Genomic DNA, 23,662 nt, shown 5'->3' with positions numbered 1-23,662 from the left:
AATGATCTGTTAATTTATTGTCATGTCACTGACACCCTCCGTTGGGTGTCCTTTCATCCTTCCATTATGAGTGGTGGTGATCAATATTTTCTTCGAATTTTCCACTTGTCAGCTTCCTAGAATCTTGCTGCTGTGCTGCTTACTCTTAGAGCACCAAACTTAGAGCCGGTTTGGCGTAGAGGTTAAGAGCGGCGGGACTCTGATCTGGAGAGCCAGGTTTGATTCCCCACTCCTCCCCTAGAAGCCAGCTGGGTGACCTTGGGCTAGTCATGGCTCTCTCAGAGCTCTCTCAGCCCCACCCACCTCACAGGGTGATTGTTGCTGTGGGGATAATAATAACATACTTTGTAAACCACACTGAGTGGGTGTTAAGTCATCCTGAAGGGCGGTATATAAATCAAATGTTATTATTATGTTATCATTATTAGGTAAAGCATTAGGACTGCTGAATCCTTGAAATACTTCTCTAATGCCACATATGTGTTACAGACATAAAATGGCTTCACACAGTGTGGCATCCCAGAAATAACACCAAGAACTATCATTTTGTGAGGACACTGGGGAGTACAAGCTCACTTACAAGTCTACAAACTATAGTTCTCAGATACCCTTGCAGGGCACACTAGACAATTAAAATGGTGTAAGTCTGACCGGCCAATATCCCCATTTTTCAGCAGTCATTATGTTTTCCAGACAGGCAGAAGTGAACTTGCTATCCCTTCATGAGTGAGAGCTTCATACTCATGAGCTTTGGCATGATCAAGTTACTACATAAAAAAACCCAAGGAAGAACTAACATTAAGATATGGACTATCTGTTAAATAACTTTTAAAACAGTTTCTTACAAGTTGAATTCATAAGTGAAACTAAGCAGTTTTTCTATAAAATCGTAGTTTGGTGTGATCACTGACTTCATGGTCGACGTCGAAGCCACCGCCTCCTCTATACATGCCAAATGAATGGCTACTGGGCCAAAAGCAACATGAATGCTGTGCATTGAGGACTGTGGCATGTTCGATAGCAACTTTCACCCTTGCGGCCACTAGTTTAACAGCTCTGCCCTAAATTATGAGAAATCCTGGTTTGCTGCAATTTGTATAGACTTCTATGGAGCGCTTTTCTCCAAGTAATAGATATTTCTTCTTGGAAAAGAGGAGAGAATATCAGATCCTGCTACAATAACTAATAACTACAGGAGCTGCCCTATAACATTCAGTACCTACACTCCTTTGGGTACTTTTAGTACAACCAAATTCAGTGTGACTTAATTCTGAGTAAGCATGATCAAGTTGGCTTTGTAACAACAGAGTCAGGTGAGGGGTTTTTCTTTTTTGCAGACTTGGTTGTTCTTAGTGATGAATTATTCGGCTTGTAGAGCCACCACTGGGCTTGGGTCAAAGGAGGGAACTGCTAGAAAGAATGTCACCCTGAGTTACTGCCTGAACCAATAGACTAGAGTGGATCATATGTCAAGACACCATCATAAGTCAGGCTTGTTTCTTTGGCCTGAACATCAAAGAGACATGATGCCACGATTTCTTGCCATGCAGACCTTCCGAACTGTTAGTGTTCCTGAGATTTGTCAGTGTAGATAGCCCTTGCTGTTTCAATGGATAAGACAAATTCAGGAAGAGCTGTAGAGCCACTATACCTGATCTAACCTCTGAAGAAAACACTACAAATATTTATCAGCACTCATCCTGGGGATGTGGTTCACCAAAGTACTATTCGGCATAACATGAGCAACCTTTCTGCCTTCAATTAACACAGCAGGTTCTGTCTCTTGCAGCAGCAAATGTATTGCTTGGATCACCAAAGTCATTTAGAAGGCTATATTATTAAAAGACATTGCTTAAAATGTTTGCAGTGGATGTCAGTCTTGGAGATCAAATGTGCAGAACATAATGAAGTGATGCCAGCTGGTGTTCAGAAGCACGTAATCATGTGTAAATCTTCCCTCCCTCCTCCCACTAAAAAAACCTGCAGGTGCTATAAAAGATATATCCTGAATGTCCAACATCCTGAGCATTTCCAGCAATTACTCCTCTTCAACACCTCTGCAGTTTCTTTCTTTTTGCTGGTGCAATCTTGCTTGTGCAGAGATGGCCCACATGCTTTAAAAAATGTCTTGTGTGTAGGCATTCCCAGTCTCACACGCCAAAGGCTGCAATAAGAAGGACAAAAACATTCATAGTGTGCATCAGATTTGTAGTGCAGGCGTATCTGGGCAAAAGTTGCTCTGGATATGCTTTTCAAGAAGAGGTGGCTTTGCCAGCCCTGTTCAGATATGGGACTTCAATAGATTACCAACTGTCCAAGTTAATTTTGCCTGCTTTCTCCAGAAAATGCATTCATTATCAGTCTGAACAGCATCCATACAAATTCAACAAGACAATGAATTGTGTTGGTCTGAACAAGTAATGTAATGATAGGTCAGTTCAATCCTTAAGCTTCCCTCCAGAGAGCTTTCTGTGTGATTTCATATGAAAAACTATTAAAAGTTCTCCAAATGGCAGTATTAGCAAAAACATCAGTATCAGCAATGTAATTTTAACCCCTTCCAAACCTTCCATGTGCTATCAATTTATTATTGTTCATCTGATGACTCTGATCGGCCTCTCAGTGTGAATGGACCACTAAAGCCATTATTGAAATGCTGTGCAGCGGGCTAGCGGTGGAACATCTGTAGCACACCAGATTGTTTTGAGGCATTCATATTCAACAACTAATCTGCACACGTTGCAACTTCATTTGAGTGTTCTAATCTTGGCAGATCTCTATTATATGTTAGCTAATAATTTGGAATTTATTTATCTTACATATATAGGCTTTATCTCACTGTAACTGTCATGGCTTCCTCAAGTGATGTTTGGTGACAGTGGTGAGGCTTCTTAGTGAAAAGGAATGACTGTTGAACCACTCTGTGGGGAAGATATATTCTCAGATTCTACAATATTTAACATTTTGGTGAGTAATAAGCCATCATACTTAGCCTTTCTTAATCAGAGGAAAATCACCATACTTTTCTCCTCCTGTAGTTTGTTTTTTCTATCAGACTATCAAAATACCCATCATAACATTCAGGGTTTGAGTGGAAGGAGGGCCTATATATCGCAGAGACCAGTGTAGAAGTGATTCACTTACATGAGACATACAGAAGGGTGCACCAAGGACAGAATAGCAATTAAAGCTAAAACTTCCCTACCTTCTGGTAATCCCCATGTACAGGCCCTGCCTGAGTCTGGCAGATACTTGTCAGCAGGGATGCTGTGTACCCTCCCACAAACCTCAGAAGAAAAGGGGTTTCCTCTCTCCTGACCTTGCTTCTTTCACCTGAGGAACAAGAGCCGGTATATCCTCCTTGGCCAATTTCCTTTTGCCTTATGAACTGCCCAGCTCATGCTGTGAATAGCCCCTTTAGAGGATACACCCTCTAAAACTTCTCTGGGATCTGAATGATTCCAGTTGGAAGCTGCCACCACAGGCATCTCAGCTGTGACTCATTCCCTCCTGGGTCTGGCTTCCCAGATGATTGTCTGGAAGTGGCCTGTTAAAGGGTCAGTCACTGCCAAACAGGTGGCTAGTGGCCATTGCCTTAAAGGCACCATGTCTATTGCTGTCTTGGTGAGTGGATGCACAGGGTTACTTCTTGGATTCCCTCAGACCCGAAACAGACGTGACGAGTTACCTCAATTCAACCTGGGTTTCCTTGCCTCAAGGTTTGACGGGAAGTGTAGGCGTCCTTGCAGGTGCATCGCTGCATTTCTCCTTCCCCTGCTTGCGTGGCCCGGAGCTACATAGCCGCACATGCTCTGTCTCCCCCCCCCCGTCACACTGAGCGTCACTTCATCTCCCCCACTCCCTCGTCTGGCCCAGTCCCCGCAGTTCTGGGCTGCGCGGCTTCTGGTGGGGGCCGGGCGAGTGAGGGGGAGATGCAGCATGCTCCGGGAGCCTTTCCTCCCGCTCTCCCGGTGCAGCTCGGTGTCGCTCTGTGGGGGCTGGGCCAGGCGAGGGGGGTGGAGTTGCCTCCCCCCCCCGTCGTACTGAGCGTCATTTCATTTCCCCCTCCTCGCCTGGCCCAGTGCAATGGGGGGGGGGAAGCAGAGCACGTGCGGCTATGTAGCTCTGGGCCACGCAAGCAGGGGAAGGAGAAATGTAGCGATGCACCTGCGAGGACGCCTACACTTCCCGTCAAACCTTGAGGCAAGGAAACCCAGGTTGAATTGAGGTAACTCGTCACGTCTGTTTCAGCTCTCAGAGTCAGGGAATCTTGAGGTTCCTCAGATTCATGACACCCTGTATCTGGAATCAGAAGGTATTCCCTCCAAGACCAGATTGCAACCTCTTTACTGCATTTATTAGAATTCATTGGCAGCTACCGAGAACCAAGGACCACATAGCCTTGCCCCAGGTGTGTTTCTTGGTTATGTTGGGGTGGGGGGAGGGGGTGACAATCTGTTGACGAGAGTGGGGTGGAATGCTGAGAATTGGCTTTTAATATCTGTGCCATGATGACTGCAAAAATATAGGAAGAATTAAAGAATAATTAAATGACATATGACTCTTTTTGATCAGTCTTAAATTATTAGTGCTGATTTATGCTTTTTGATTAAATGTCCATCTTTGTTTATAGCTCATGTCAGTGAAAACTATAAATGAACACTGCCTTAACTCTTTCCCAAGGGTAAGTGTCCATTCAGATTCCCAGCAATACAGCTTGCTTTTTCCATTTTCCTTTCCAACAGTTCTTTTAAACTCTTGTTTCTGTGTTGAAAATATAGGTAGTCAGAGAAAGAGTGAGTGAGTCTGTTATTTTCATAGCATCTAAAGCTCAGGTGTTCCTCATGTTTATCCTCTTGCTGGCTTTCTTTCTCCTTGTTTTCCTTCCTCTTCTCACTTTCTCCATTCAGGAGTCTCTCTTTATCACCACAGGATGACTCTATGAAGTCTTCAGTCTGTTGCTCTGGAAGGCTTGCAAGTTCCTGTAGTTGATATGCCTTGTTGTCAATGTGGTACATGCCAGGGCTGTACCTCTCTGCCCTGTGACAGCTGTCTTCCTCTTCAGGACGTGAGCTTCTTTTGGTAGTCCCAGCATCAGAATGAAATGAAAGCACTTTTTCTTGGCTTTTTTGAGAGAGATCAAATGGTTCTTCCTGTTCCAGGCTTCGTGTAACATCTGTTTGTGATACTCTCTTTCTTTCTCTACCATGTCCTAGAAGGTTAAAAAAAAATATATAAACTTCACAGGTCCATTCTAATTTTGTAATTAAAATGATCTTATTTCAGTTTGAGTCCCACTGTTTCTAAACTATTTATTTGGCAGTGAATGGTGGGGAAGATAAGGAGGATTCCTGTTGGATCATTTTGCATTCTCATCATTGAGGAGGGCCGTTTTCACACTACTAACCTGCTTCCATAATGGTGTGAAATGTTGCGCAAAAAACGCAGAAGATAACGTCTTCTCGCGAGAGTTTTGTGCGATGTGTGAAAACGGCCAAGGTTCATTCATTCCAGCAGTATTTGGCATCAGATTTCTAGGTCTGATCCAAGTTCGTGACAGAGGCAGAAAAAACAAAAGTTGGCCAACAGAGCAACTATATGGTGTGCGTTGTGCGTATGTGCCGTCAATACGCATTGTGTGCGTATGTGCCGTCAAGTTGCAACTGACTTATGGCAACCCCAGCAAGGGGCTTTCAAGGCAAGTTAGGAGCAGAGGTGGTTTGCCATTGCCTTACTTGGCAGAGCCTTCCTTGGTGGTAGCCCATCCAAGTGCTGACCCTGCTTAGTTTCTGAGATCTGATGAGACTGGTCTATACCATGCAGCCTTCCCTGTCCAGCTGGTTGCACTGGTTGGGGATTAATTTAGGATTTTACTTTTCAGAACAATTGCCACCTTGTTCTGTATGGGTTTGTGCTGTAAGCATCATGACTCTTTGAAGAGGGAACATGAATTTTGGGGGTTCTTTTAGTTTTGTTCAAGCCTGAAGCCCCATAGACGGGACTTGATCCAAGATTAATTTTTATGATCTCTAAAAATATTCAGATTGTTACTGTTGTAGCCTGTTCTCTTATTCATTCCTTTATGTACTAGAACTTTAATTTAGATGTCTGGGTTCAAACCCTCTTAAACAATGATATTCTCATCATGAAATCATCTGCCATTATTTGAGACCCTTTTCTATTTTTTCAGTTTAGATGCAATGTGTTAATTTTGATTCATGGTTACAGCATAAAATATATCGAACGCTAATTTTTTTAGCTGCTAGCCTATTATTCAAGTATTTTTATTGTGGTTAACAAATTGATTAATTGTACTTGAGAGATATCATCATCTTTTTCTTCTTCAATATTTCTGACTCTTATAAGTCTGTGGATGATATTAGACAAGGCACCTACCCCAAAATAGTTGCACCAGTAACCCAATCTACAGATATTTGGAATATTTGAAACTCAGTTTGGATCAGTTCAGTTTTATGTATCAAATCAATTATAGTAGCATTAGTTGAATGAATGGAAATTTAAATTGTTACTAAATTTTGGCATTGAGATTGCAGCATTCCTGAACCCGAAACGTTGTACATGTCAGGCAGGATTTGTACAGTGAGTTCTAACATTTCAGCTAGCCCTATAAGAAACACTGGAACATTTAATAGGCCAGAGCAAACCATATGACAAGCTCTGACCCTTAGGGCTTTAATATTCAGGCATACTTCTTGGCACTGGGCAATGCTTAATAGACCAAAGGAGGGTATGTGACCTGCCCTGTCACTTGCATAAGGATTACAATTCCCCACCACCATCACCACCAGCCTATCCTCCTTGCTCCTTATAGTTTGCTACCCCACATCACATCATCTTATTTTCTGTGGGTTGGATCAGACAAGTGGGTACAAAGGATGCTGACTCTGTGATGCACAAAATGCCTTTGGGATGCTGTATAGATGAGTTTATTGAATCTAATGCAAAACCTGCCTGGTTTCCAGTCATTGATTTACCTTGAGAACGATATCCTCTTTCCATGACTCCATGTTTGACTTTCATGTGTCTGGTGAGGTTCCCCTTCAAGGTGAATTTGCTGGGACAGTAGAGACATTTGAATGGCTTGCTGTCTGAATGCAAGTGCATGTGTCCCATTAAATTATGCATTCGATTAAATTCCTTTCCGCACAGCTGTCAAAAGACCAATGATAATCAAAATGATTTATAAAGAAGAAACACTTTACAAAAGAGACTGGTTTGTTTCCCTGAGACAGAGTCTGTTGCAGCCTAGACAATGTCTCAGTGGGCCAGTGACTTACCATTCTGAACTGCATTTACAGAAAAATCTGAACAGTTTATTCTGCTTATATATCCATCCCATTGCTTCTATATGGATCAATGAATCCCAGATCAAATAAGTGCAGGGTAGGAACTGGAATATAAGAACTTTGTAAATGAAAACTGAAGCCCAGTTTAAGTGGGCTGAGGTCATGGGGAAAGCACTTTCCTGTGTAGGTGTGCCATGTAACTGCTCTGTCATTTAAAGGGTTGCTACAGAAGGCAGAAGGCAGAGAAAGTTGGATAAGATCCAGGAACAAAGACAGCAGAGCTGTGCACCTGAGTGCCAACAGCAGAGTTATACCTCATTATGTAGGCACAAAATCACTTAGAACTTGGCTCTCATCTTCCCCAGCTAGTCAAAAATTGCTGTGTGTAGGTGGAGTATTTAATTTGTGGCAGTCATTCTATAATAGGTTAAAGTTTAGCCATGGCTGCTAAGTAAGCCCTCAAAGACAGAGATAGTCTGTAATTAAATGACACTGGGTTGGCCTTCTTTGCCTCTGCTTTCACTAATGCCAGAATATTCTCAGAACTCAAGGCATGCTCTAAAGTGTATTGACAAACAGTTGTTTGAAATCACCTGTATCATATAGGTACACTGTTTTGAAAGGGGAGGTTGGCTACAGCTCCTTGCAGAGCTCACACTCCATAGTGAACCCATCTCGTGTGCGCGCGCGCATGCGCGCGCGCGCGCGTGTGTGTGTGTGTGTGAGAGAGAGAGAGAGAGAGAGAGAGAGAGAGAGAAGCTCTGCCAACTCATACAGAAACTCAGGCAGAATTTCATATTAAGTGCACTGCTGCTGCTTTCCAGGATGGTGTTGGACTGAACCTCTACTAGTAAGGGCAAGCATGTCTGGAATGCTGCAGGAAAATAAAATGGATGAAAAACGGTGTGCATTTCTGATGCCTCAATTCTTAATTCATCTCTATCTTGATCACGCTTCTGGCTTTTAGGCCCCAAAGCAACTCAACCCAGAACTATTCCTCCACAAGCTATCCAGCATTTTTCTAGGATTCTTTAAAAGAATCTTTGCTTTTGGGGTATGTGTCTGAGCATGTGCATGTGTGTGTGCACCTCTTCACCTCTGTTTTGAAAGATGGCTGTTGGATGTCATGGAAAAGGGGGAAAGACTGGTCAGACTTGGTGTTGGCATGCTATTCCATGCATTCTGTCCATATCATTATGAGAGCACACAATTTCTAACTGTTACATGGTCTGTGTAGAACCTTGTGTACACCACTGCACATCTAGCGGCAAACAAAAATGTTGACTGGAGTAACTATCAGCGCAACCTACATTTTGTCTTTAAGGAACTATTTTACACAGAAAATTCATCCATGATCACTAGTAGGAGCATTTAGTTTAGTTGATATTTAGCCCTCCCTCCCCACTAGGTAGTTGTCCAGGGCTGCAGAAGAAAAGGAAAGGCTGCTGTATCATCAGATGTTGCACCCCTCCTCTTTTTCTTAGGAAGAACAGCACCCCAAGGGGAAGAGCAGCCGTCCCTAGTCATCTGCCAGAGAACGAGCAACAACAGGGAACTTGCTTCTCTTCTTCCTTCAGCAAAGGACTCTGCTTTAATTGCTATCTGCCTGAAGGGAGAGAACGGGCACTCATCTTTGCCACTGGCCAGAGCTGCATCCCTTCCTCTCCTGTAAGGGAACATCAGCTTGCTCCCAACTGGATATAATTGCTCACCAACTGGCTATAAATGTTCACTTTAATCTAACATTAACATTAACTAATCTAACATAAACTAGATCTCACTCCTATACCTTTTCCTTCCCAACTCTTTTCCTTGTGAATTTTGTCTTTTGAGAGTATATGACTTTTGATTTATAAGTACTTCATTGGGAAACACCTGAATAGCAGAATATAAATCTAATTGATTAGCAAAACTCTGGTTAATTTGAGCCTATCATTGCAAAGGATGATCCACCACACACACAACTAGGCCAATGAGAGGTCAGCAAAAAAATTCCTGAACTTGAGTTTACCAAGATAATGCAAACTCAGTGGTGGAAGAAGCATTTGCAGGACAGAACTGGTAGACAGGAGGAAGATCTGCTTAACTCCTCTGAGGCCTGCTGCTGGTCTCCTTTACCAATAATTCCTCCATGGCCCATTTTTACTGCAGACTACCCTAGTTCTGGTTTTGAAGGGCTGGGAGACATTAGCAATGGGGAACTGAATAGTGGAAAATAGAGTGCAACACTATCTGCCTGGGTTGGGAAACTTCTGAAGATTTGAGGGATGGCAGGGTTTGGGGAGAGATGGGATCTTGTGGGATTTAATATCATAGACCCTACTCTCCCAAGCAGACATTTTGTCCAGTGAAACTGATATCTGTAGTATGGAGATAAATTGTAATGCTAGGATATATCCAGGCCCCACCTGGAGGTTGGCAACAATAGTTCTCCCCTACATGGGCCCCTGCACTTATAAATTTTCTTTATGCTTCCTCAGTAACAAGCAATTTTACTCTATCTAAATTATATGAACGTCTTGCATGATGAATTAAAGCACATTTAAGCAGCAGCTCTACATCAGCATAAATATAAACAAGACCCACCCCTATCCAAAATTTTGTTGCTATAAGCCATGCTGTAATACTGCTTGGAACAGAATGGATGTTGCTGGAAGAAATCAAAAAGATTCAAAGACAGAAACAGAAACAAAACACATCCTGTGCTCAACCAGTCATGGCCGTTAGAGCTGTCTCAAAAGAAATGTGTGTGGAGTGTGTGTGATGGAATTCACTTTAAAGAAGGTTTCCTTCGTGCTGCACTCCGAGAGGTGGAAGCGAAAGAGTTAACAACTGCCTGGAATGAGAACTTGATTGACAATCTGCTCCCTCCTCTCTCTGATTGGCCAGTCAGAAGAACCAGCCCTCAGTATAACAGTTGGTGCTGACAGAGGTTTTTCTTTTTTTAGTTGAGTTGAGTGTGTAAAAGAGTCTGGCACAGAGGGCCAGACAGGTTCCTCTTCTAAAGTGAAAAAAAGGAAAATGTTTGCCCTAACTGTACCAATCTTGTCTTAAAGAAGCCTTTTAGTTAAAGATCCCAAGTATAAAAGCCAGCACAAGTTGAAACCCTTTTATATAGCCAAGATAGAAGTAGGTGTGTGCTTTTGGCAGAATGAGTAGGTAGTAAGTGGAGACTGCCATTCAAACCAAGTGAATAGCGTTATGTCTTCTTAAGTGAGGAAGAATAATTCCTGCCTAGAGTCTACAAGGGGTTTGGCTCTAAGGAGGCCCTTGGGTCTGTATAGGGAAAACAGTGTTGAACTAACGTTAGGACATCTGAGTTGAAAAGGAAAATCTGTGAAGAAACATTGTTGCTTTACCCAAAGCATTAAACAAAATACCTCTAACTCTTATGGGTTGTAAACATTGAAACTAAGCTTCCAGAAAATTATTTTGCCTATTACTTTTAAAGTATTATATTCAACCAACAAATTTTACCTCACAATTTCATCCGCTGACTGTCCATATTCTATCCCTGCCTGTTCAAGAAAGTTGCTGTTTCTTTTGAGTTATTCAGCCTCTAGCACCATTTCATTCAAAGAAGGAAGCTGCTACTTTTCCCCTATCAAGTTTCTGGGCTGGGCTAAAAAAAGCCAAAAATATAACTGCTTATCCAGGGTGGGACAAAAAAAAATTTACAACCATAAACAGAGACTTTGGGGCTGCTCAGCCATAGCAAGCAAACTTGGATTTTGGCATAAAAATCTGCCTCGGTGTGCAGGAGTGAAGGGTGGTCTGTCATAGGAGGTTCAGCCTTTTTAGTAGAAGGAGTCACTTCAAACTGTAGGGTCAGAAAATTTAGAAAAAAATAAGAAATAAAATAATTCAGAAAAAAAGTAAGCTGCCTTGGAAAGTAGATTCTTTTCCTCATTGGAGGCTAAAGGTGAAACAGTTATCAATCGAGTATTGGGTAATATAGCCCCAAATAATGCAAGGATGGGATAATATAGTCCATTATGTTGTAACTTCATGATTCTATTATGGCAGCACACAAGCTATGCCCCTGCCAATTAGATTGGGACGAATGAAGCCTGCGCTCAGCTTCTTTGTCATGGAATTATTTAGCAAGCTGCAGAATTTTTTAAAGATTAAATGATCAAATGTAATGGAATCCTGCAAAGATAATACAAGGCATATTTGAACTGTTGTAAGCTGCAAAGCTGTATACCAGTTTTGGCCATGGGCATCTACCATGGCTGAAACCCAAAAAGATTTATTGAAGGAACATTCCAGAGTTGCTCTATGAGCTTTGATGGGGCTTCAGCAAAACTGCTTTGGAGTTAATGGCTTCTAGAGTCCAACCTCTAACAGCATCTTGGCAAGGGACAGAAGAATACAAAACAGCCTAATTAGGCTAATCATCATAACCCGCTTCTAGCTCACAAGGAAAGGCCTCCAGTCCAACTTTGACAAGAATGAGAGAAGCCAATGAAATAACAAAGGGTTGTTTTTTTTAATTATTGTAGGTGAGAAATTTTTCAGTTATATGCTTGTATTAGTAAAATAACAATGCTTGGAAGTAATGTTTCTTAAAAGGAAATGAAACATCTGGAATTTACCAGTGTAGAAGACAGCAGGTAACGTTGACCTTTAGAAAGACAAACCAAATGGGTGAGGAAATGTGAAGGACAAAGGCTTTCTTCTGCTCTTTAGCCACAGATGGTCTCTGTGTATCTGTGATTAGCTCTGTAGGAAAGCCATGTTGTTCCTTTGCTCTGAGGAAAAAAGTCAAAGAAAGCTGCAGCCTGCCGTGAGGCAAAAAAGGCCACTGCTGTGCTGTCCTTCCCTTGCATTCTTCTTTTTTTTAAAAAAAGTTTAATAAGAAGGGTGTTCCTTTCCTGAAAGTAAGAGAGAGGGAGAGGGAGAAAGACTGTAAACTGTCCAAAAGAGCCGTGAGAAAACAGGAAGCTCCAAAAAGTACAAGAGAAAGCAAGATGAAATCTATTTGCAGGCCATTCTCTGGGGACATGCAGGCCATTGTTAAGCGAGCAGTTCGTACAGCTATATCCTTCCTTCTGCCTCAGAGGAGCTTGGTGCCAAATGGAGGCTATCTGGTCATTGCCTTAACTTGCTGAATGCCAGCCAAAGGATTGAGACCAAATTTTTCAGGGGATTCTGGAAGTTGGGCAAAAAGGGGGCAGTCAGATTCTTGACACCCTCAAACCAGTAAGCAACCTTAACACCCTTCAGACTGAAAGGGAATGCACTGCAGGGAACAAAAATGTAATTTCTGTCCCAATAACGGAGATTTTAATTATTCTTCATATACAGCAGAAATGATCACTCTTTTTTCAGGAAGAATTTTGATTCTCCCCCCGCCCCTCCACCATTAGCTCCCTATGCTATTTTTACCCAGAATAGCCAGAGGTTTATGCAAATTAAAACACACACCAAACAAATTACCCTAATTAAAAAGCTATTCAGGTTTCTGAATAGCAAATGGAAGAGTGATTTAATACAAAACGCAGGGATGACATTGCAATGTAGAATATTTATATGGCCTGTTTCATGTATTTAAAAATACTACATGGGAAGTGGCCCCGATACCAGTGTCATGAGGAAGGAACATATGAGTTGGGTGTGAGTATTCATACCATCAGCTGGAAGGACCTCCCCCCCTTTTGAGAGAGAGAGAAATCTTGTGAGTAGAGCATCTGGAGGGCTGGAAGCACTGGAAATCTGGCGCACACCTTACTTTCTCTACTCTGTTGTTAGCCAACTTGAGTCTGTTGTAAAGGTGGAGTTTATACCCCCCCCCTTTAAAACACATTTTAAAAAAAATAAAAGATGGAGTGCGTCTAGTATGGGATCTTTAAACTAGTGAATCAGGGCTGCCTCACAACTTTTCAAATTAATTTGTCATGAATAACAGAAAAAAGAGGGCTCTTATTTTTAACATAGAATAAGTAAGACTTTGAAAACGATATATATTTATCATGGAGAAAATCGGAACCCAGCTTGTAGTTTAGTTTCTCCCCCCCCCCCCATCTTTCCTTTTTGTATCTTCTTCTTATTATTATTATTATTACTATTATTACTATTATTAGTTGCTTTCTCTGTTTTTTCATGTTTATATGTATTGTTAGTATGGTTCTTAGATTGCTGGGTCTTTTCTTATCTTTTATGTTTACTGTTTATTGTTTAAATAAATACATTTACATCTAACTTTTCAAATCAATTTTTTTTTACAAGTGAAATTGCGGAGGAAATTTTGAATGCATTTTGATTAAAAATTAGTAGCGTTACTGAAGAGGGATGCTTAGTGGGCCTGATTCATCCTGTAAGGCATCAATTGGCCATCCAAGGTAGAACCATGATGAACAGAACCAACAGAATAGAGCCAAGACTATTCACCAGCTCCAGTTCTCAGACTGAAACAATTCAGGCTGCTCTGTGATACTTGAAAAGCCCAGGTACACACCCTCTGCCCAGAAAATACCTCCGTTCAATCTGTTTCAAGAAAAGCTACCACTGCTACCACCAACACCAGATTTCTTAATTGAAGAAAATGATTTCTGAGACTTTTTAAAAAAATAGAAATTTAAACAGATGGGTAATCTGACCTCAAATGTGTCACCTAGTTTGACCCTGAGATGAACAAAAATCATCTGCCAATCATCTTCCTCCTGAAGGAAAACAGAAGTATTGGATGCAATATATTCCAATTTAGCATCCTGTCTGTAGTGGCAGGTATTGATACCTCAGATGAAGAAGGGAACTCATGGGTTATAAATAAATTGCAAGTGCAGAGATAATACAGCAATCCTTCATAACAATGCTGCAGAAATATTGGTATAGAGATGAGAAGAAACAGGTATTGGTGACCAATCCTCAAGAATCTAGGGTAATTTTCAATAGCCATTTGCCATCTCAGTGCATATTTACACTTGCCTGATGAATATTTAATAATTATCATGGTATGATGCTATAGACAACTCATCTGAGACCATTTTTGCCCGTTTGAAAGGTCCGTTGTCATTAGCTGAAGAACCTGCTGGGCTGTGTTGCTCATAATAATGTTGTCTTGATGTTCACAATATTTCCCTTGTGCTTAAGACATACTTTATATTTTGTCAGTTTTGGAGCTAATGAAGAATACCCAAAGAATTAAATGAAAATTTGCAGTGGAGGATAGGATCCTTTGATAACAGAGAAAATGTAAAGCAAGAACCATTTGTCACACAGTTTATCAATGTCTTACTGTTCACAGCATGGATGCCACAATATTTCGTACATGACAAGAGCTTGATATGGAAGCAGTAGTACTTGAATGCATTTCCCCTCAAAGACAAACACATCCCTGTACCAGTAAAGTCTCATACAGTACTACCTCTGGTTCATACTTATTCATATAGGGAGCAATCCTAAATAGGCCTACTCAGAAGCAAGACCCTGGTTATTTAATGGGAAATAATGTCCTCACAATTGCAGCCATTGTGTTCTTCTGTAGCTTACCACACGGTCTGGCTAGATACATGAAGAAGCAGCTACACACTTCTGAGAATTTGGCTTTTTCAAGACACAATTGTAATGGATTTTATCCTTTCTATTTCTGTTAATATACTTTAGAAACTGTTCCTGCCCTAATACGTAGGCATGGTGCACTTACAGAAAAAAGTTAAGCATATATATGGATTGATTCGTGTGTTTTAGCTGATATCTCAAAATGCTAAGCATTCTTGACCTCCTTTTGGGATAAAACGTGCTATGCAAATGCCAGATATATTTATCACCAGCAGATTAGCAATTGTGCTGTGAAAGCGTGCAATCTCAAAATAAGGAATAAAATCAAAAAGAAACAAACAGATGAATAAGTCTAACATTCTAATTTGTATGATTTCCTCATTCAGGATAAAAACAAAAGAAGAGCTCAAGCCTGTGGCCAGAGTTTCAATGGGCCCTGTGTATTGCTTTCAAAATGGCCAGATATTGAAGAACTCTATCACCACACAGGTATTCTGTTGGTTGTTTTACATTGAGGCATTTGCCCCCACTATTTTCTACAAGTGTTTAGATCAGTTATTTTTCTCCTTTCCTGTATTCCTATATGTAAATGCCATAGAGACTCTAAAGCAGAGATAGGCAAATGACAGCTTGGGACTACATGCAACCCAAAGGAGCTTTTAATTCCACCCTCATGCTGCTTAGTACTTTGTCAGGAGCTTTCTATTCAAGCCCTCCAGGTCCAGAGATAGGTATGGCCACCCACTGCTCTGGTGGCTTTGCCCTGAGAGTTTTTTTTCAAATTGACATTCAAGTTTTAAAAACATGGTTCTTTTCTGCTTTCTATCCCACATCAACAAACTTTATGTTTTCACGAACAGAATGAAAAATATTCCAAGGAGTATGGGGTATTGTGTATGAAAATTCTTTTAAGGATGTCCCAGTTCTGGTTGTCAGTAGTTATAGCTACCTTCCCCGATATCTGCTATGATTACTTCTTTAGATCTAATCTTCTAAATTCCATCAGAGCTAGCATCACTAAAGGGAGGATGATGGTCAGCCATGTAATTTTTATCCTGTACTTTCACCATAGGGGAGAAGATATCACTTGGTTTTTCCACTTCAGAAATCAAAATATCTTGGACCTGCCCTGAGGGTATATAGGTTATATCCTATTATCCTATTATCCTATAGGATAATATCCTGTTATCCTATTTTATCATTTCCTGACATTATCTAGCAACATCTTTTTATTTTTGCACTTTCTTTTAAAATAAATACTTGGGTGCCATTTTGTTTCCATGGCTGTCTGCATATAAATCACTCACCTTACATTTGAAAGGTTTGACATCTGAGTGGACGATCATGTGGGCCTTAAGAGTCTGCTTCTGCACAAAGCTCTTGAAGCATAGGTGGCATTGGTAGGCCCTGATGTTGGTATGAATTAAGATGTGTCTCTTCATATTGGCAAGTAGCGTGAACTCCCGTCCACAGATCCCGCACTTGTGCTCTTTCACACCCTTGAAGGACATAGGAGCAAGGAAACTGAAGATTATGGTTATCCTGGCAATTTATTTTTAATATCAGTATATCAAATAGTAGTCATTCTAAAAGGAATTACCAACTCTCACTTTCCTTTTTTCTCCTGAAAAATTACATGTTTCTTGTACCTATGGTGGCTATCAAAATGTTAGCCAATATAATCCTGTGCACATGTGTGGAAGATGAAGATACAAAGTGTTCTGTTCATTTCTTTAAAAAAAAAAAACCTAAAAAATTGATTCTGACATTTTTCAAAATGGGACCTCAATGAATAAATGAATCCATTCGAGTTCCCTAAGAGGCTACAAAATAATTATAGGGAGAGACAATTTTTGCTTACTTAAATATATTTTTGTTTATTTAAATATGTATCTGCAAAAGCTGATATTACCTCTATAAAGGTACTACTATATGACAAGAAATGTCAATGAGATGGAAAAAAATTAGGACGAAATATACAAGGTTAACTTGGATGTCTATAGACTATGTCAATCATATAGACAAATGCAGCCCTATGTCTTTGTGTTCACATCAATCTATTTATTATGGTTTGTGTTTCACAGATTACAGATGATGTCTTATAATTTTGTACAAAGGAAATGGTACTTAAGCAGTGGAACCAATCTTTAGGCATGTCTAAAACACAAACCACCACCACCACTTAAGCTGGTTAGGAAAAAGAATGAGTAATAAGAAAACTATTATTCTGTACAGGTGTTCTTATAGTGGTACTTAGCTAACATCTCATAGTAAAAAAACCCTAGACATATTATTTAGATAGGCATTATAAATCAGTGGCAAAGCATACGCTTTGCATGCAGAAGATACCAGATTTAAGCCATGGTATCTCCAGTTAAAGGCTTTTAAGTAGCAGTATTGGGAAAAACCTTTCCTTGCCTGACAGCTTAGAGCACTGATGTTAGTCAGAGTCTTGATAAACCAACAGTCCAATTTAGAATGTTCATATGACCTACAATGGAGGGAAGAAACTATAGTTTTCTCTGCAAAAGTGACAGGATTAGAGGCAGGCACGAACCAAAATATGAACTGAAGTTTGTCACAAACTGGGCCAGTTCATGGTTTGCGAACCGGTGGTTCATGGGAGCTCATTTCTCATGAACCATGACAAATTTTAGCCCAGTTTGTTTGGTTCATATTTCAGTTAATCACTGCAGACAGCCTGGCACCAATCAATAAATTTCCTAGGCAACAGGGGGGATGGGCTCTCTGCAGACCTTCTGCTGACCCGGAAGTGACGTTTTCACGAACCGAATGAACCAGCTCACGAACCAGGGCAAGTTCGTGAAAGTTCATGGTTCACGAAACATGACAAACCACGAACTGTATGGTTCAGAATTTTCCCGGTTCATGCCCATCTCTAGACAGGATACAACTCATTACACAGTAGGAGACACATTTTGCAGAACAAAGAAACACAATCATTGTCTGTTTCTGTAACAAATATACCTATATTCTTCTTTCAAATATTACCTAAACATTTTAAAACGTATGCTCAGTTTACATGCGCTTACACTGAAGTACACTTTGCAGCCCACCACCAAAAAAGTTTCAGTCAGCCTATCCTTTGGGAATCCGGGTAGACGTACCTTATGAGTCAAAGAATGCTGCTTGAGATGATGAGGTTGCACAAACTCCATGCCGCATTCAGTACAGATGTAAGGGCGGATGTCCTTGTGCTTCATCATATGATTCTGCAGTTGGCTTGGATACTGGAAAGTTTTATCACATTCTGTGCAATTATACTGCACAGGGCCTCGATGGGTTGTTAGGTGTCTCTTCAACTGAGCCAAGGTTGGAAAATCAAGACCACACTCAATGCAAATATTCTCCCGGCCATTCTCATGCTTGGATTCATGGGCTTTCAACTCGCTGGGGTAGGCGAAACCTCTCCCACAGATCCTGCAACTGTAGGGTTTCACATCACTGTGTTGCATCATGTGTCTCTTCAGGTGGCTGGTTTGAGTGAATGCCTTGTGACACACCTGGCATTTATGAGGCCTGGTACCCTGGTGGGTCAGCATGTGGGTGTGCAAGTGACTCAGCTGCTTGAAAAGTTTGCCACACCGAGAGCAAGCATGAGGCTTGATGCCGCTGTGCCCTAAGATGTGAGTGACCAGGTTATATTTGGACGTGTAGGACTTTTCACACATAGGACACTGCCAGCGTTTTTGCTCCCCTCCCACATCAACATAATAGCTATCATCAATCTGAATGTTAACATCCACTCTTTCCACTTTCTGTTTATTTTCATCTTGTTCTCCTAACTCAGAGCTCCTGAAGGGGAGCTCTGGGGGCTTTTTCAGTGGGAAGGGTCTTCTGAAATGAAAATCTGGAGGCATAATAAATGGATACATCAGACCAGGATGGACTTTGGGATAATACGAATAAGGAGACTGCAGAAAGGCAGAGGTTCTGGGCCATATTACATTGGGCTTTATTGGTTCCTCTTTCACTCTAAAGTGTTCAAGGGTCCTGTAGAACTGAAATCCAATGTTGCACAGGTCAATCATGTGGCCATTATACTTTGGCTGTGTGTGGTGTTGGAATATTAAAGGAAGCCTGGGGGAACCTCCAGTTGTGTTGTCTTCAGGACTGAGCACTGAAGACACAGGATCTCCTGGAGAGGCGGCAGAAAGCATTTTTATAGGCATACTTTTACGTTTACGAGATCCTCCTTCTAAGGATCCATTCAAGTTTTGTACATCTGGTATAGGGCCATATCCAAACTGTGCAAGCTGAGTTCTGATTCTCAATTCTTCATCAAGGGGTGAAGCTATGTTTGATTTGGCAACAGGATCCAAGCAGTGGGGAAACGGGAAAGTTTGTATATTGTCCGTATTGAAATGAGCATCCTCTTTCTTCATCACATTTAATTCCTCCTGCATCCTTTAAATAAAAAAGTAATAGTTTTTAACACTTTTTTTTTTGCTTGCTAAGCTATACATCAATTGTTCATTGCTTTACAGGGCTTAACTGGAATTCCCAGAATTTCAATCTGTTACGAATGATAGGACTCTGCTATAAAATGTACAGAGATCCTTCTTTTAACTATCGTAGACATCCCTGTGCATGCTGGGATTAAAAGGCAAAACTTCCTGGTCAAAATATATTGCTTCAAAGGATTCTATTGAGCCCTGGCAATTTCTTCAGGAGAAATCTGAGCACTGGCACCCAATCTCATGCAACACAGATTTGTCAAGTACTGTTGAATGTAATCTATATATTCAGTCTATAACTGAAGTGACTAACTTCTTGGACCTTCATGGTGGCATCACAGAGAGTGATTCCGTATTAGCAGGCTCCCTGCACTAATTTGGCACATTGTTCCTCAGATCAGTATCATAGAATCATAGAATCATAGAGTTGGAAGGGGCCATACAGACCATCTAGTCCAACCCCCTGCCCAGTGCAGGATCAGCCTAAAGCATCTCTGACAAGTATTCATCCAGCCTCATCTTGAAAACTGCCAGTGAGGGGGAGCTCACCACCTCCCTAGGCAGCTGATTCCACTTTTGAACTACTCTGACGGTTTTTCCTAATATCCAGTCGGCACCTTTGTGCATGTAGTTTTAGCCCATTGCTTCACGTCCTACCCTCTGCTGCCAACTGGAACAGCTCTTTGCCCTCCTCCAAATGACAGCCTTTCAAATATTTAAAGAGAGCAATCATGTCCCCCCTCAACCTCCTCTTCTCCAAACTAAACATTCCCAAGGCCCTCAGCCTTTCCTCGTAGGGGAGTGTACAAACACTGGTGCTGACCCTAGGAAGGATGATGCAGATTCTTCTTGAGATGGAGACAGTCTCAGGTATAATGTCTGTTAGAAGCCAACTTGGACAAATTTTGTCCTCAGATGAAAGTCTGTCTGCGAGCACAAGCAGTACAATAGGACTTACAACCTCACATGTTGGTTGGTACTGGTCGGAATGGCTTATGATGGTGCTGGATCTCCAAATGGAGGCATCATGACCTAACGTGTCAGAGCCCAAAGGCCGGCTGAATGAAGCATGGACAGCCTTAATGTGCATGCATAGGTTATGATTCCACAACAGTTTTCTGGACTTTTTCCTTCCCTGGCTATGCACTGATCAATTCTGTCATTCTGCCAAAAGGATGAAATTCCAGCCAAGCTTGTATAGTTCTGGCTCATAGGAAAAGGGAACAGCAGTCCCAGAGAACGGAAGGAAGTGTCCCAGTCCCAGAGCAATGTGAAACCAAATGATACCGAACCCATACTATTCCTGCACAAACTCCTGTCAGTTGTATGAGCCAGAAGGCAATAGACTCATGCTGAAACAGAATGTCCAGTCTCCTAAACTGAAGTCACCTGGATATGCCCTTCATAGAGTGGATCTGCTGTTTTTTGTCCAGCTTTTTAAAATCAATCTTGGCTTACATATTAGCTTTTTGGCCTAATGTACTATGCTGGTTGAATGAATGTGCATTTAGCATAAGAATCAATAGAGTAGCATTTGTACTTACATTAATTCACCTTCTTTGTGCCAAATTCTGCTTTAAATGCATCTGCCTGAGCTCTAAGAGACATTTGCGTCTAAAGGATAGAAGGAGGGAAAAATCATTTTAAAAACTGGGTTAAGAATGGGATAAAAACATATGGAGATATTTATTTTAGGAGCAAAATTCTAATACTATTTTATTATTCAAAGTTGGAAGCAAGGATAAAATAGTCTGAGGACACTGTGCGCTGTCTGGGTTTTTAAAAATAGACTTCTAAGAAGCTTTGAAGGGGAGGGGGTCTTGCCTTTTTTTTAAAACAGCATAAACCAGGGCTTCCCACTTTGTGGTTGGCTCCATCTCCTGTGTCAGCCATTATGTGGTTGTGCCCACCACTCTGTTAAAATCCCAAAGGTGCCTGCAGGCTCTGACATAAATAATATTGAAATACTACAATTGTTCATACACATCCCCTGTTGTGGTGGGAAAGGACCACATAATAAAAGCTACACACACACAACATATATTAAAGTATCTATGAAAGATAAGATTTTTGAGAGAGGCCTTCCTCCATGTTTATTCTTTTTCTAATGTATGATTTATAACGGCACACAGAATGAAGATTTCTTGATAAAAAGCCCCAACTATTGAACATTGTACATAGGAAGATTCTAGTTAATATTTTTTCCTCTGCCACCAACTGGAAGCATTTTCATTTTCGGGCAGTGCAATCCTAAGGGGTGCAGGGAAAGTGAATAGGAACCGAACTAAGGCTTGCGACAGTGGAACTGGCTCCTACGTGAGCGTAAATGCCTTACTGTCGGCGGTGGCACGAAGCGCAGCACTGCTGGTGGGCTGGCACCGCTGCAAGCAAGAGGCAGCCGGGCAGAGGCAGAGAAGCAGTGTAGAGCCCCACGTTGGCACAGGAGGGGGCAGGGAGGTGGGTGGGGCCAGAGTTAGTTTGCTCCCTAAGCCCTTCCAGAAGCGGGAATGCCCACAGTGGCGCAAAAGAGCTACACCATGAAAGAACAAGGTGTAGCCCATAGGCACCCATTGAACGGCGAAAACTCGGCCCCCTCTCCGAGTGCCCCGCCCCACCCCCATGGCCCAAAGGAGCATAGGATGGGAACTATCATGGGGACGAATCCACGTGTGCTCCCAGCATGGATGAGCCCTCCTCCCCGCACCCAATCACCCGCAAATGCACCCTATAAAACATCTGGCCAGCCCTGCCCATGCTCTCAGGTAAGTGAGCACATGGCTGGAAGCTCTGCCCGTTTGCTGTGTGCCGTGGGCACTTTGAACATGAGGTGGGAGAAAGGGTGCCCACGGTGGCAGGCACTGGGTACACTTTGGTGACTTTGCTAGAAAAGTGGGAGAACTGTGCACTCACTGAAGGGAAGAAGAGCAAAATCCAGAATGTCTGGCTAACTAACAACAACCACTCCTGTTTCCTTGCAGGTGTCCTGACTCTGAAGTTCCAGCTCAGTAAAGAGCAAGGGAGAACTGACAGGTAAGGAGGAGATGGGGCACTGGCTAACCCGTCTCACTGATTAGTGCTAACTGCCCCATCACCTGAACTCACCTGGCCACTAGCCTCTTCAGGTGGGGCTCAGCAGGGGAGGGGGTGAAGGCGGCAGCCCCTGCCTGCCCCAGAGGCAGTTGCCCAGAAAACTACCCTTGACCAGGTTTGTAACTACCTGCCCGTTTCCTACCTTAAAGGTAAAAGCACCCCAAGGCAGAGTGCATCCTTGCCAGACGGTCTTGCAGCAGCTGGTCACTGCTGCTGCCGCTGCTGCTGTCTACTATGTGCATCTTCTCAGATGTTGGAGTGCAGGCTTTGCCTCGGCCATGGACGGGGCAAAGCCCACGTGGGTCTTTTTCTCGCAGGCACGTCGTGACCCGTCTGGGAAATGACCGACCAAGCATGTCTGCTTCCTCCCCCTCCACCCCGTAATCCTCTTTGAGTGACATTCGGATCCAGCCCAGGAAACAATATCTCACAGCAGTCCACATCTCAGCCTCGCCCCTGGGAGCGCAGAAGGAAGGCTGCGCGAAATGCCTTGGCTCCCTTTTCAGTCTAGAAACAATGGCACTTTTTCCAGTTTAATAAAACGAGTTGAAAAACAACTAACGTCTGTGTTTGCATGTCTGACTGACATTGTCATTAGCCAATCCCTAAACACCCTGTCACACATTTCCACTTGCACATCACCACAAATATATCAAGCAGCACCCCATTCAGCCTCCCCGCCCCCTTCCTCCCCCCAATGTAACGTCAGACAGAGGGGTGGGAATTGAACTGTGGCCCATGAATGTCTGCAGAGAGGGGGGAGGCACTGAGGACTTTCATTCTCTGATAGGCTGAGTGGCTGGCATCTGATAAGTCAGGAAAACGGGGTGCGGGTGGAAAGCTGCTGCCAGGGGGTGGGGGTTGTGTTTGCAGAAGCAGGGACGGGCTCGGCATGGGGAGGGTCTCGCTCTCGCTTTGTAGAGATGCAGTGATGTGTTCACATTGCGCAGCAGCAAGTCTGAGCGCACCTTTCATTCTCCTCATTTACAAACAGCCTCCCAACCTCCCACATGGTTCCCAATGGGTGTGCCTGTCACTCATTGCCGGCCCTGCCTCCCCCCCCACCTGCTTCTCCGGAACCTGGGGACTAATTAGGGTTGCTGGTCTCTGGGTGGTAGCTGGAGATCTCCCAAAAGTACAACTGCTCTCCAGGCAACAGAGATCAGCTCCCTACTGTCTGGCCCTACTTTTCAGTGGGGGGAAACCTTTTTCTTTGGGGGGTGGCAGTGGAAGCAGGTATGTGCAGGCACACCAAGTGCCTCATCAGAAATGGGGGCTGGACGG

At 42.5% G+C, this 23,662-nt stretch overlaps 1 protein-coding gene across 1 annotated transcript; it reads right to left on the bottom strand.

Annotated features, from left to right (window-relative positions):
* Positions 1 to 4,596: 4,596 nt before the first annotated feature.
* On the bottom strand, positions 4,597 to 20,901 carry ZNF366 (zinc finger protein 366). The gene is made up of 5 exons (XM_054987273.1): positions 20,833 to 20,901; positions 17,939 to 19,238; positions 16,118 to 16,309; positions 6,996 to 7,170; positions 4,597 to 5,212 (listed from the first exon to the last, which is right to left on the bottom strand). Coding segments are annotated over exons 1-5 (2,214 nt in total). The 5' UTR covers positions 20,835 to 20,901; the 3' UTR covers positions 4,597 to 4,667.
* Positions 20,902 to 23,662: the final 2,761 nt, after the last annotated feature.

The sequence above is a fragment of the Eublepharis macularius genome, chromosome 8 (assembly GCF_028583425.1).
Source record: "Eublepharis macularius isolate TG4126 chromosome 8, MPM_Emac_v1.0, whole genome shotgun sequence".
Classification (NCBI taxonomy): Eukaryota; Metazoa; Chordata; class Lepidosauria; order Squamata; family Eublepharidae; genus Eublepharis; species Eublepharis macularius.
The sequence above is the reverse complement of the archived record's forward strand: the minus strand, read 5'-3'. Positions and strand labels throughout refer to the sequence as shown.

Excerpts from the sequence above, each read along its gene's own strand:
- ZNF366 (XM_054987273.1), bottom strand. Across the intron at positions 7,171-16,117 it reads TCAAACCTTTCAAATGTAAG|CTGTGCGGAAAGGAATTTAA; the intron begins GTGAGTGATTTA and ends GTCTTTTGACAG. Across the intron at positions 5,213-6,995 it reads AAGAGGATATCGTTCTCAAG|GACATGGTAGAGAAAGAAAG; the intron begins GTAAATCAATGA and ends TTAACCTTCTAG.